Below are 14278 nucleotides of genomic sequence, written 5' to 3' on the forward strand. Positions count from 1 at the left end.
GGGGGCACTTCCTTGGGGGGAGAGGCTTGCTGCTAGAGCTGCCCCTTTCCCTGCCCGACACTGATCTATTTCTCGAAACTCGAGAACCAGGCAGAGACTGCCTATTGGCTGCCGGTTTAGCTTGGCCAGAGGCCTGAGCATGCTTCTCCTGAGGAGGCTAGCTCTGCTTCAACCCTTGTAGAGAGAAGTCGGAGACTGCTGATCTCTATTCGACTGGATCTCCTTTCTTCTGGTATTAAACCCCAATGTTCAAAAGGAGATCCCTCTACCCCAGGCAAAGCTCAAGTGTCTCTCTTAGTCTGCTCAGTGAACTGAGAAAACGAGAGAAACAAGTCCCTCCGACACATGACTGTATGAGCGTAGTGAAGGGAGGACAGCCTCATTTGCTCTTCGCTCACCCTAGCAAGGGCTGACCAAAAGAGTGGATCAGCCTCCTGATCCGCACAAGGTGTGAAAGGATTCAGTGACTCAGCGAGAGAGCGCTCTAATGATCATCTCCGAGAAACCTGCAAAAGGTGACTCTCGAACAGGAAGTAGGAAACCTCCTCCCTTCGCGGAACGGAAGTCCGACATCGACGACGGAGCAACCAAAGAGGAAGCCGCCGAAGCCGATGCACCCTCCGGGAAATAACCTGCGTCGCAGCTTCGAGAGCAGCCAAGAGCTTCGACGGAAATCCAGAACGTGTCTGATCGCTGGCTAAAGACTGTGTATCAGAATAGTCAAACTACGAACACGGACCGAAGTCACAGTTGCTGGTGGTAGACTGATGAACGGGATGACCGGAAACCGGAAACCCGTCCACCCGGAAACCGTCCTCACTCATCCCCTACTGTATGAGGGTAAGAGTGAACGGAGGAAACATCCGGAGCCACCAGAACTGAATAGGCAGTAGCCGCAACACCCAACAGATGGAGTGATGACTGCCCCGGCCGAGGCTGAAAGCCTAAATGCCCGTAGGCCAGCCGCTGTTCCTCACTCACCGACATCCGAGAGGAAGCGTCAGGAAGAGGAATAGTGTATCCGGAGAGAGCCGGAAATGAAACAGACGAAGCCGCACAATGCGGAAGCGAAGGTTGCATGGACTGGGGCCGGAAGCCCGAACGCCCGAACGCCCGTAGGCCAGTCCTTGGTCAACTCCAGTCAAGACCGCAACGTGTACTTGAAATGGAGGACCTATGCTTCCGGTAAAACCGGAAGCGCAGAGCCGAAAACGGCTGCCGCCCTTGCTCTGAAACACAAATGCCCGCGACGGGACAAGGGTGAGACAGAACAGAAGTGGACTGGGGCCGGAAGCCCGAACGCCCGTAGGCCAGTCCTCGGTCAACTCCGGCCAAGTACTTGTACTTGTGGCGGAGGACCTATGCTTCCGGTTTTACCGGAAGCGCAGCGCCGAAACGGCTGCCGCCCTTGCTCTGAAACACAGATGCCCGCGACGGGACAAGGGTGAGACAGAACAGAAGTTTGCGGGTTGTGATCCTGCGCCAAGGAACTGTTTCCCAGAAGGGAGTGTCCGGTAGCTTCACGAGAGCTGGTGGACCAGTTCGACTTACCGCAGTGTCAACCACGGAGGCAGAAGACGAAGAAGCAAGGAGAACCTCCCCGGAAATCGTCGCCGGCGGAACCAGCAAAGACGCCAAAGAGCGAGCGTCACCCCTGATGGGGGGAACACCGGCAAGCGGCGTGGAACGCTGCATTTCTTCTCTCCCAAGCTGCGGAACTCTGGAAATAAAGAGCTAAGCAGTAAAGACACCGGAGCGCCATGCTCCGATGCCTAAAAGAGGGAAAGCAAGAAGAAAAAGAAGTCAAGAACATGCTTAACTGCCCCCCAACCACATGTTAGTTTGGGGCAGAATTAGTAACGGACATAACAGTATTACATACTTAGTCCGAAACAACAACAAGTACCAACGGTCTGGTAGATCCATGACATAAGCCTTGCCATGTTTTATCACTGTCAGCTATGCTGATCAACAAAAATGGCGGCCAAACGATAAGTTACTGGAAAATTTACAAGTCCAAAACGGACGAAAATTCAGCAACTACAACGAAATTCCTGTTAAACAAATGACCAAAAAGGAAAGAGCTTACCAACTAACAAAGCAGAAGGCAAGTAAGAAGGTAATATTATGTTTACCTCAACATTACATCGGCCTTGCCACATTTTATCGCCGTCAGCCATACTGACCAACAAAAATGGAGGCCAAACAATCAGTTACTGAAAAATTTACAAGTCCAAAAACAGACGAAAAGTCAGCAACTACAACAACATTCCTGTCAAAATAATGACCAAAAAGGAAAGAGCTCACCAACTAACGAAGCAGAAGGCAAGTAAGACAGGTAAGTGGCCGGTGGGTGTCAAACAAACACCAAACAGCACAGCCACGAGAGAGCCAAAAAATCAACAACCTTCTCCTCAGAGCTGAAAAAGTCGTATGATCTTGACCACGTGTTGAGGAGCGGTAGAGACGTAGTACACACCAAGGGTTGACTAAAACTCTAAAAGGAAATTAAAATTCAAAAGTTTATTTGAGCATGACTTTAACTGAAGACCTTCAGATTTTGATTCAGACACACTAACAAATTCACTAAACAGCAAAATCAGATTAAGTAAATTTGTCAAATAATAAATTTTGTTTTCCAATTTTAATTTTGTATCCTTATTTTTACATTTAGTCAAGTTTTGACTATATGTTTTAACATAGACGGGGAATCGAGATGAGGGTCGTGGTGTGTGGATGTGTGTGTGTGTGTGTGTGTGTGTGTGTGTGTGTGTGTGTGTGTGTGTACAGATGATTCAGAAAAAACTACCGGACCGATTTTCATAAAACTTTACATGATAGTTCCTGAGTATAATATCCCCCACACGTTTTTTTTCATTTTTTTTATAAATGTTTTTGATGACGTCATATCCGGCTTTTTGTGAAAATTGAGGCGGCACTGTCACGCACTCATTTTTCAACCAAATTGGTTGAAATTTTGGTCAAGTAATCTTCGACGAAGCCCGGACTTTGGTATTGCATTTCAGCTTGGAGGCTTAAAAATTAATTAATGAGTTTGCTCATTAAAGTTGTCATTAAAATCGATTTTTCGCTAACAGATTTAAAATTGATTGTGTTGTATTCCTCATCTTCTCCTGAATTCAAAAATATATAGATATGTCATGCTTACTCTAAAAATATGCTCAGAATGAAAGGAAATAGGTTCAGTAAATACTACGGACGCGTGCTTCGCGGAGGCGAGCGTGACCCGTCTCGGTCTTCGGTATGGTTAGCCGAGACTATCTAAAAGTAGTCTCGGCGATGATTGGTTTGTGGTGTTGATCTTGACTAAATGTCTTTATATCGCTTCACGCGACTTTTTAAGAATTATTTAGGAAGATAAGTGTTAGTAAATATGTCATATTCTTCACATTTCTAGGACATTTGTGAATTGCATCTACAGTTTCATTGGAAATGTGTGTATTTTGCAAGCAGATTGTTGCTGAATTTGCTAAACTGAACAAAATAATCTAAGAAAATGTGTCAAATTCATCTAATTTCTTGTGAAGTTCTTAACCTAAATATTCCACTTTATCATTTAATGAATTTACTGAACAGGAACCTTGATGTTAATTGATTTGGTAAATTCTTCAGGTTTCTTCAAACATTGTGAATTAGATGAATGTTTCATGCTGATTTGGATGATTTTACCCAGTGAACGTGTCAATTTGTCTGCGATTTTTTCCAAAACTTTGAGACAGAGACAAAGAGAAACAGGAAGACAGTCACAGAGAAGGAGAGACAGAGGCAGAGACAAGGAATGCGAAGGAAAAAAAAAAAGATAGACGGAGACTGGGCGGTACAAGGAGAGAGCCTGAGACACTGCAGAGAGAGAGAGCGGCAGCTCAGAAAGAGAGTGAGAGATAGGACAGAAAAACCGAGAGAGAGAGAGACAGACAAAGAGATAGATAGATGCAGTCAGGGACAGAGACAGGGAGAGAGATTAACAGAGAGAGAGAGAGAGAGAGAGACAGACAAAGAGATAGATAGATGCAGTCAGGGACAGAGACAGGGAGAGAGATTAACAGAGAGAGAGAGAGAGAGAGAGAGAGAGAGAGAGAGAGAGAGAGAGAGAGAGAGATTGAAAGCCAGGGGGAGAGAGAGATTGAGAGCCAGGGAGAAAGACGACACGGGGGATAACCGGTCAAAGGCCGAGCGGAAGCCGAAGGCGGCGCCTGACACGTGTGAAGGCCTGTTTTGTCTGTTTTCTAGGTATTGTTTGATTTATGTCGGGATTTAATGTAAGCTACTGATTCAGCGATGACTAAATTTGTTTCTCGATGCATAAAAAGTCAGGGAGCGATTGATATTTGCCCGACAAATAGCCTTCAAAGCTGAAAATGTCGGCGATCGAGCACCGGAAATGGCTGTTTGATGGGTTTTGCAAGTAGAAATGTGCTTTATTTCATCAAATCAGCTCGTATTTGGTATGGGTACGGGATTCTAGAGGACGAAGGAGTCATAAGAGGTGCAAAGAAGTGCTATTTGGGAGTAGAATAAATCTTCCGAGCCATTAGACAAGAGAAGGTCATATTTGAGAGATGCGCGTAGGCGGAGCTTTCTGACAAGCGAATGATACAGCAGATTAATCATTCGTTTTGATCAGAAACATAGTCTCTAGTTTTTATGAATGAGTTTTTCAATTAAAACAATCACGAGAACTCTCTCGCTTACCCTTAAAGGACCCCAACAGGCTTTTTTTGGTGTCAAAAACGCGTTCATTTGCGTTTTGGCGTGACTTAGGTTAACCAGACAAATGCATGCCGTAGGAAATTGTTTTCTCACCTTCCCTCACAGGGTTTAGTTTATTTCGGAATCGTTTTGGGCCATAATCGGACGAATTTCGTGGCTGAAGCGAAGCGTTTTTGCGTTCCGAACTGGCGGCCATAGTATCGCGAACATCCGCGAGAGTACGGAAGTGGTGAATTCTGGGTAAAAATTCCGATGACGTCACAAGCAGTATTCATGGCAAAAGCAACTTTAGCTGCTGAACCTTACAGTTTTGAGTCTGGGGGTTAAAATCAAGGGTCTGTGATTTGTAATTTTTTTTACAAATCACGTTAATGCTCCCGATATTTTCTTGTCATTTCCAAAGTCAAGGCACAAAAACAAAATCCCTTGACTTTTGGGGCAACGCGACCGTTGATGTTTAGATTTTTTTCATTTTTTTATTACTAGATTGTCCCGTCGCTGGGAAATTCGGGTCACTTCCTCCCAGTGGAAAGCTAGCAGCAACAGAGTCACGCTACCCCAAAGTCAAGGGATCTATGGGATTTTTTTTCTTTTCTTTATCAGGCATGGGAATTGAAAATTGTAAAAAAGGATGAAAATTTTTAACTGAAGACGCGAAGCGTCAAGTCGACGGCGCAAAGCGCCTAGCCTTACTAGGGGGGTCTGGGGAAAAATTTTTCTCCAAAGAACCCAGATGGTGCAATCTGGTGTCATCTGAGCTCCAAGTTTGCCATTAAATTCTGTTTTTAGAATCAGAGTTTTTAGTACCAATTTTTGATTTTTTGAAGAAAAAAAATATATACATGTATTTTATGGTTGAAATTTTAAAAAAAATTGATCTGTTGAGACAAACAGGAAAATGTAACTTGTAACACAATCTGGTTTACTTTCAAACATAAAAGTTACAAAGGCTCACCAATAAGAATTGCCTACTTAAGTTACTTTCCCATGATCTCTTAAAAAAAAAAGTATAAAAAAAAAGTATAAAAAAAAGAAGAAGAAAATAAGGCTCAACGCATAGATTTTTCTTCGATTTGTGGGTTAGCGGTTTGGGTACCAGCCCAGCTCCAACCCTTGCTTAAATTTGGTAAATATAGTTCGAAGATTACGAATACGATCAGCACAGTGACATTCGAATGGAGAACAAGAAGGGCAAAGCCCATACGACTCACATGCTTGACCTTGACCTTTACATGACCTTGACCTTCAGGGTCAAGGTCAAATAACTAAACCTAGCAATGACATCATACACTAAGAACTGCTTTACACATTTTTCCTACCAAAATACATGTGACCTGGTCAAGGTCATCCAAGGTCATGCAACACAAAGCTGTTAATTCAAGACATAGGAAGTACAATGGTGCTTATTGGCTCTTTCTACCATGAGATATGGTCACTTTTAGTGGTTCACTACCTTATTTTGGTCACATTTCATAAGGGTCAAAGTGACCTTGACCTTGATCATATGGGACCAAATGTGTCTCATGATGAAAGCATAACATGTGCCCCACATAATTTTTAAGTTTGAAACAGTTATCTTCCATAGTTCAGGGTCAAGGTCACTTCAAAATATGTATACAATCCAACTTTGAAGAGCTCCTGTGACCTTGACCTTGAAGCAAGGTAAACCAAACTGGTATCAAAAGATGGGGCTTACTTTGCCCTATATATCATATATAGGTGAGGTATTGAATCTCAAAAACTTCAGAGAAAATGGGAAAAATAGCTTTTTTTAGGCAACATTTATGGCCCCTGCGACCTTGACCTTGAAGCAAGGTCAAGATGCTATGTATGTTTTTTGGGGCCTTGTCATCATACACCATCTTGCCAAATTTGGTACTGATAGACTGAATAGTGTCCAAGAAATATCCAACGTTAAAGTTTTCCGGACGGACGGACGCCGGGACGGACGGACGGACGACTCGGGTGAGTACATAGACTCACTTTTGCTTCGCATGTGAGTCAAAAACTGAAACAGATGCGCAAAGTTCAGATCTAGAGCGGTGTTCTTCGCTTGACTTGAGCCAAAATCTGTTCTTCTTCTGCCGTATAAAATCGAAGGAAAATCAAACAATTCAGGAGCACTGTGCCTTACTTGAGCAGAAAAAAACCCACCTGGCAAACGTTGATTGTCCTTCAGAGAAGAGCACGTTTCAATGTGCTTCTTCTTGCGGAGATGGTCAGTAACAGTTAGTAGGTGTTGCAGACGATGCACCATGCTGAACCACGGACATCAATTTTTCTAAATCGCGCTGTTTGTCTCTATTCACTTCCACAACAGCCGACACCCACTCCCATTTCCATTTGTTCGCGCATCCAGTGTCATCGAATCTTTGACCACGTTTTACAACACGCGCGATCAACATTTTCACTGGTACGTAGACTGCGTTCAATGCTGTCGCGTGCCCGCGAATCCTATAGTGTGCTTGCGAATCAACAGCGAGCTGTTTCACTCAAAGTTCAAGTAACTGAGGCGGGCGGTAGCAGTGCGTGAACAAAGTTTTCGCGGGCTTTTGCGCTAAGGCAAAAGTAACCGGTGCTTTTTTTTGTGTGCCTCCCCCCTTTATTTTTTCGGCGGACACTTTTGCTTTTCCGGCGGAACAAACAAAAATTTTGGCGGAAATCCGCCGTTCGGCAGACAATTCCCATGCCTGCTTTATTGTCCCATCGCTGGGAAATTCGGGTCGCTTCCTCCCAGTGGAGAGCTAGCAACAACAGTCGCGCTACCCCAAAGTCAATGAATCTATTAGATTTTTTTTTCATTTCTTTATTGTCCCATCACATTCCACAACTTCGACACATTACCACGTCTGGGACACATACCACATCTTGGACACATACCACAACTTGGACACATACCACATCTTGGACACATACCACAACTTGGACACAGACCACATCTTAGACACATACCACAACTTGGACACATACCACATCTTGGACACATTCCACATCTTAGACACATACCACAACTTGGACACATACCAGAACTTGGACTGGTTGGTCCGGTGTCATAATAATGTGACTGGGTGAGACATGAAGCCTGTGCTGCGACTTCTGTCTTGTGTGTGGCGCACGTTAAATGTCAAAGCAGCACCGCCCTGATATAACCCTTCGTGGTGGACTGGGCGTTAAGCAAACAAACAAACAAACCACAACTTGGACACATACCACAACTTGGACACATTACCACATCTTGGACACATTACCACATCTTGGACACATACCACAACTTGGACACATACCACATCTTGGACACATACCACAACTTGTACACATTCCACATCTTGGACACATTCCACAACTTAGACACATTCCACAACTTGGACCACAAGCGCTACCCTGTTGCTGCTAGCTTTTCACTGGGAGGAAGCGATCCGAATTCGCCAGTGATATAGGACAATAAAGAAATGAAAAAAGAAAGAAAAACAAATCTAATGGATCCCTGGACTTTGGGCTAGCGCGACTCTGTTGCTGCTAGCTTTCCACTAGGAGGAAGCGATCCGAATTTCCCAACAATGGGACAATAGGCTGAATAGAGAAATGAATTTTTTAATTTTTTTTACATTTTTACAAATCGCGGTTTTAGGTTCGACGTAATTTGTAAAATATGTTTACATTTTTACAAATCACGGGTTAACAGCTCATTTGGAGGTTTAATTGGTGTCAGCGTGTAGACATACAGGCTGGGGGAGTGGCTTAGGAGCGAGCAGATAGCTGTACCGTATCAGCGTCTGTTGCTGGAGATCGTTCTTACTGCGGCGTCCGAGTTGAGACGGAAGTGTCCCATCTATCTGGGTTGATAATCGAGGATTAGTTTAGAGTTGTGTCCTCTTAGTCAGGGTTGAGGCACAAAGTTTACGAGGAAAAACCATTCTCTCTCAAGGGTGGAAGTCAAATGTCTGCCAGACTCAGCAAATAGATTCTAAGGCAGCCCATGATCACTGTTGAGATTGTAGTTGAAGTTCTATCGGATTTGTTGTTGGTTATGTTGTTGAAGACGTATATATGTTCTCGAATTTGAGTTGATGTTGTTGTTGTCGTCGTCGTAGATGAAATCAAGGTTGTTACGTGTCAAATCAATCGTGTTCCACCAACTGTTGGTGGTGCTATTGACATTGTAGTTGTTCTTGGTTTTTGAGTTGTTGTCAGTGTTGTTGTCATCGTTGTAGTTGTTGCCCAATGTTGTACTGTGTTGTGGTTGTTGTTTTTGTTATTGTTGATACAGTTTCGCTGGTTTCTCAACAATGCTGTTGTGGTTGTTGTTGTTGTTGAGGTTGTTGTTGTTATTGTTGATGTAGTTTCGCTGGTTTCTCAACAATGCTGTTGTTGTTGTTATTGTTGATGTAGTTTCGCTGGTTTCTCAACAATGCTGTTGTTGTTGTTATTGTTGATGTAGTTTCGCTGGTTTCTCAACAATGCTGTTGTTGTTGTTATTGTTGATGTAGTTTCGCTGGTTTCTCAACAATAGTGTTGTTGTTGTTGTTGTTGTTGTTGTTGTTGTTGTTTCTTTGTTTTTGGGTCCAGCCGATTCATTTTCACAGCCCATTCCTGCTTGAGCCTTGAGTCGGATGGAAACAAATGAAAACTCAAGCCCGAGTCCTTTTTTTGCAACTCCGAACATACGGCAGCAGCACACTCTCTCGTCATGATGTCGGGAGTACGCGCGCATCCACGGCTGCAGCAAAGACGCAGACCGAGCGTCGCTACTTTCGCTTCCGATTCCTGTAAGTGACGTCACAGCCAATGGCTTGCCGCCGCGGGGATTTTGAAGTCTCGCGTAGCAGACGAATTTGGCCGCTTTTTGAGCATGCATTCTGTGTAAAATTAGACTGATGCAACACAAAACCTGTGATTTACTGTTCGGTTTTTGCATCTTTAGATGCTTACCTATATCATTAAATCAACCCCAACTGCTTTATCTGACCTTAAAAAGAGCCTTTAAATCTTTATCCTTGTAAAATAAAGCTCTCTCTCTCTCTCTCTCTCTCTCTCTCTCTCTCTCTCTCTCTCTCTCCATACATGTACATTTCAATGTTCTATCATGCATTATGTATTCGTATAGGTAATGTTGTAATTAGTAATACTGTATGATTGCGATTGACAATTGTCCTTTTATTGTCTTTATTTTTATGTCTTAGTTTAGCAGGGACAGATTGTAAGACTAGGCGTGAGCCTAAAATCTCTATCCTTGAGTAATAAAGTTCGTTCGTTCGTTCGTTCTCTCTCTCATAGTTTCTTTTTGGCCTGTTGGCAAGTCTTCTCTCACTCGTTAAAATAATAGAAAACTGTTGATAACACATGGTACCCGGCGGAGGGGGGGGGGGGGGGGGGGAGGGGGAGGGGGTTGAGTGAGCGCAAGGGCAGCTGATGGCGGTGCCATTTGATGTCTGATTCGATCGCGGGGATGCATCGGCCGTAGTTTGGGGGGTGGGGGAGGGGGGGGGTAGCAGCAGATATTGCCGGGAAGCGTCGTTTTGCGCTCTGTGTCTCTGCCCGGGTTTGAGGAGGGGGTGGGGGTGGGGGAGCTATTAGCGGATGCCCCTTCATGTCTACTCACAGGGAGGGGGAGGGGTGTGCGTGTGCTTCTAAGCTGATCACTATTTACATTGACAATGATGCACAGAACCGTTTTGCTGCACTGTACAGATGTGCGCTTTTCTGAAATTTCGTTCACACGTGCCGCGTCTGCTATCCAGTTTGCGGTAGGATTAGAATACCAAACCGATGTCAAATACGAGCTGATTTGGTGAAATAAAGCACATTTCTACTTGCGAAACCCATCGAAGAGCCATTAGGCTAAGCGAAAGAGTTCTCGTGATTGTTTTGATTAAAAAACTCCTTCATAAAAACTAGAGACTATGTTTCTGATCAAAACGAATGATTAATCTGCTGTATCATTCGCTTGTCAGAAAGCTCCGCCTACGCGCATCTCTCAAATATGACCTTCTCTTGTCTACTGGCTCGGAAGATTTATTTTACTCCCAAATAGCACTTCTTTGCACCTCTTACGACTCCTTCGTCCTCTAGAATCCCGTACCCATACCAAATACGAGCTGATTTGGTGAAATAAAGCACATTTCTACTTGCAAAACCCATCGAACAGCCATTTCCGGTGCTCGATCGCCGACATTTTCAGCTTTGAAGGCTATTTACGGGCAAATATCAACCGCTCCCTGACTTTTTATGCATCGAGAAACAAATGTAGTCATCGCTAAATCATTAGCTTACCTTAAATCCCGACATAAATCAAACAATACCTAGAAAACAGACGAAACTTGCCTTCACACGTGTCAGGCGCCGCCTTCGGCTTCCGCTCGGCCTTTGACCGGTTATCCCCCATGAAGACAGGGACTAGTAGAGAAAAAGACAGTGAAAGAGAGAGAGAGAGAGAGAGAGAGAGAGAGAGAGAGAGAGAGAGAGAGAGAGAGAGAGAGAGAGAGAGAGAGAGAGAGAGAGAGAGAGAGAGAGAAACACAGTGAAAGAGAAACAGACAGAAAGGAACAGTTGAAAAGAGAGACCAAGATGCAGACAGATCGACAGAGAGGTAGATATATGTGGGTGCGTCTCAGAAACTGAACCTTTTGTGTGTGCCATAATCAAATTAGCCCACAATTGAAACATACTGAATTTTAAATCATGATATTGGTATTTTTGAGAAGTAAAATGAATAAAGAAATAGTACAAACAAAACTGAGTATTTTGCATGATTATTATGAAGGTTGTTTTGCGAAAGAAATGATTAAATGCGTGAAAAATGGAGGTCTGATCTGTGACATGAACCATCAACTAGTTTTGTACCTCACTACAAGAATCGTTTAGAATGTCCAAGGACTGCTATTTTTGTTATGTGTGTTTGGTTTAAGTGTACTTGACAGTTGAAATGTTATTTTGTCCACAGAATTGTTTTTTTAAACGAAATTAATCGCTTGAAAGTTTGCCATCACTGTCGTAACATAGGTTTCCACACGCGTGCAACAGCAACAAGTCCTAAATTTGAACTTTAGAATTTGCATATTCATCTTCAACACGATCTTGACATGAAAGGGCATAGAAACTCGCTAAGTTAAATGTTATTTAAGTAATATTTTCTCAAAATTGCATCTGCAAACTAAGTTGAAAGTTGCGCAATATGACATGCTTCTTCAAAATTCCGTTACGATGGTGAACGGTTTTGCAAATAATGTTCAGAGTTTTGAAGAAAGATTAGAACTATTTTGCGCGTAGTGACTTAGAGGTGCGGGTGACTACGCATGCGCAGTTACAGAGAGAAATAGTTCAGCTTCCAGCAGCTAAGAAAGATTTCGAGAATGTTTCCGAAGTCTGTGATTTTGTTACGACAGTGATCAACACCCAAGGTTCTTAAGAAAAGGTGAGTTTTTGCTGCTATGATATTCTATGAAGTGAAAAATTAGGCTAAACATTTGTTAATAATAGTTTTTCTTTCGATTTCACGTAGTCAAAACTTGACTAAATGTTTTAACATAGAATGGGAATCGAAACGAGGGTCGTGGTGTATGTGTGTGTGTGTGTCTGTTTGTCTGTGCGTGTGTGTGTGTAGAGCGATTCAGACTAAACTACTTGACCGATCTTTATGAAATTTGACATGAGAGTTCCTGGATATGATATCCCCGGACGTTTTTTTTCATTTTTTCGACAAATACTTTTGATGACGTCATATCCGGCTTTTTGTAAAAGTTGAGGCGGCACTGTCACACCCTCATTTTTCAATTAAATTGATTGAAATTTGTGTAAAGCAATCTTCGACGAAGGCCGGACTTCGGTATTGCATTTCAGCTTGGTGGCTTAAAAATTAATTAATGACTTTGGCCATTAAAAATCAGAAAATTGTAATAATTTTTTTTTATTTCATATAAAACGATCCACATTTACGTTCATCTTATTTTACATCATTTCCTGATTCCAAAAACATATAAATATGTTATATTTGGATTAAAAACAAGCTCTGAAAATTAAAAATATAAAAAATAATGATCAAAATTAAATTTCCGAAATCCATTTAAAGGAACGGTAAGTGTCAATGTTTTCTTTAATTGTAAAAGTTGTATGTTCAATGGAATGGTAAGTCTGAACAAAATAATTACTTTATTTTGTTTTTAGCCAGTGAATGTGGATGCATCAAAATCTTGATAGACATTAAACAAATTCATGTTAGTGAAACTAGTACACATATTGCATCAATCTTTAGTTGAAATCGCAGGTACTTGCATGTTTCAGGTGCAAGAGATTCGACCTGATGAACTGGTGGTAACGTTCCTTCGAAGGAAACCGGAGGGGAACTACTATTGCTTTCCAGGGATCGATGATATTTCCTTAGTCCCTACATCTGATGCAACCATGATTCGTGACCCCACCTTCAATGCCAGGGGGCATTATTTCTTTTAAAATAAATTAATTAACTGCAAGTGGCAACTGTTCTATATGTAACCAATGCCTTTGGTTTATTGTCTTAACAATTGAATGAACCACTTTTGAACATTTGCATTCTTCATGTCAAACCTTATAATACATGTCTGGTTGTTCGTTTCCGAGTTACGTCGGTGATGAACTTTTCATTAATGTTTCTCTTTTTTGGGGCAAAGTTTGCTTGATTTTGTCCAGCTTTTTTTCTTTCTGTTCCTGTTTTAGTGTTTGGCATTTTACCTAAGAAGAATCTGGTTGCAAAATCAGCTTCATTTAGTAAAGTTTGTGGGAAAAAGCATAACCGTTTCTTTGTTACAAAAGTGATGTTTCCATGTTACATCGGTGACCATTTTGCATTCTTTTGGGATAACTTTCTAACATTTTGTCTTAGAGCAACAAATCTTTGTATATATGCTATTGTGAAGGTTAAATGTCAATAAGACTGAATGAATGCCATGTATCAACATGTTCTGATCAGGATATCATTAATTAATTTTCATTTTTGTATTGAAATTTTGACGAATGCATGGAACTTTGAAAAAAACATTATTTTGTTGTTTGCATGTAGTCATTTCATATTGAACTCTATAATGGCTTGTGATTCAACAATAATAACTGAATAAAAGTCGTTTTCAGCCTTATAAATGCAGTTTTTTTGTCTTTTATTGTTTCCATGTTACACGGGTGATTTTGCACACATGGTCCAAATAATGCTCAATATATGGCAAACTAAAGGCAATGTTATATTTTTTCTTGTTTAAACTGTAAAGGTACACCCTGAGGAAGATTTTACTTTTGGTGATAATGTCACAAACAGAGGACGAGATTCTGAGACGCACCCATATATATACGGAGAAAAACAGGAAGACAGAGAGAAATAGAGAGAGCCAAAGAAAGAGTCAGATATAGGGATTTGGGAGAGACAACAAAAACAAGAGATAGACAGAGACAGAGCGGTACAGGAAGAGACGGAGACAGAAAAAGAGGAAGAGAGAGTAAGAGACAGAGACCGATACAGGGACAGAGAGACAAACAAAGAGATAGAGAAAGAGGGGGTCACGGAGTAAGAAAGAGAGAGAGAGAG

At 42.2% G+C, this 14278-nt stretch overlaps 1 protein-coding gene across 5 annotated transcripts in view; it reads right to left on the bottom strand.

Annotated features, from left to right (window-relative positions):
- The window catches only part of LOC138959059 (polymerase delta-interacting protein 3-like), a 162735-nt gene that overhangs the window by 48336 nt on the left and 100121 nt on the right, over window positions 1-14278 (bottom strand). For 4 of the 5 annotated variants that reach the window (XM_070330416.1, XM_070330414.1, XM_070330410.1 and 1 more), the window contains one exon: window positions 11053-11124. The exons of the other annotated variant lie outside the window; for it this stretch is intronic. In XM_070330416.1, the coding sequence (XP_070186517.1) occupies window positions 11053-11124 (72 nt within the window). The remainder of the gene's footprint in view (window positions 1-11052; window positions 11125-14278) is intronic. 5 annotated transcript variants of the gene reach the window in all.

Source organism: Littorina saxatilis, linkage group LG2, assembly GCF_037325665.1.
Source record: "Littorina saxatilis isolate snail1 linkage group LG2, US_GU_Lsax_2.0, whole genome shotgun sequence".
Classification (NCBI taxonomy): Eukaryota; Metazoa; Mollusca; class Gastropoda; order Littorinimorpha; family Littorinidae; genus Littorina; species Littorina saxatilis.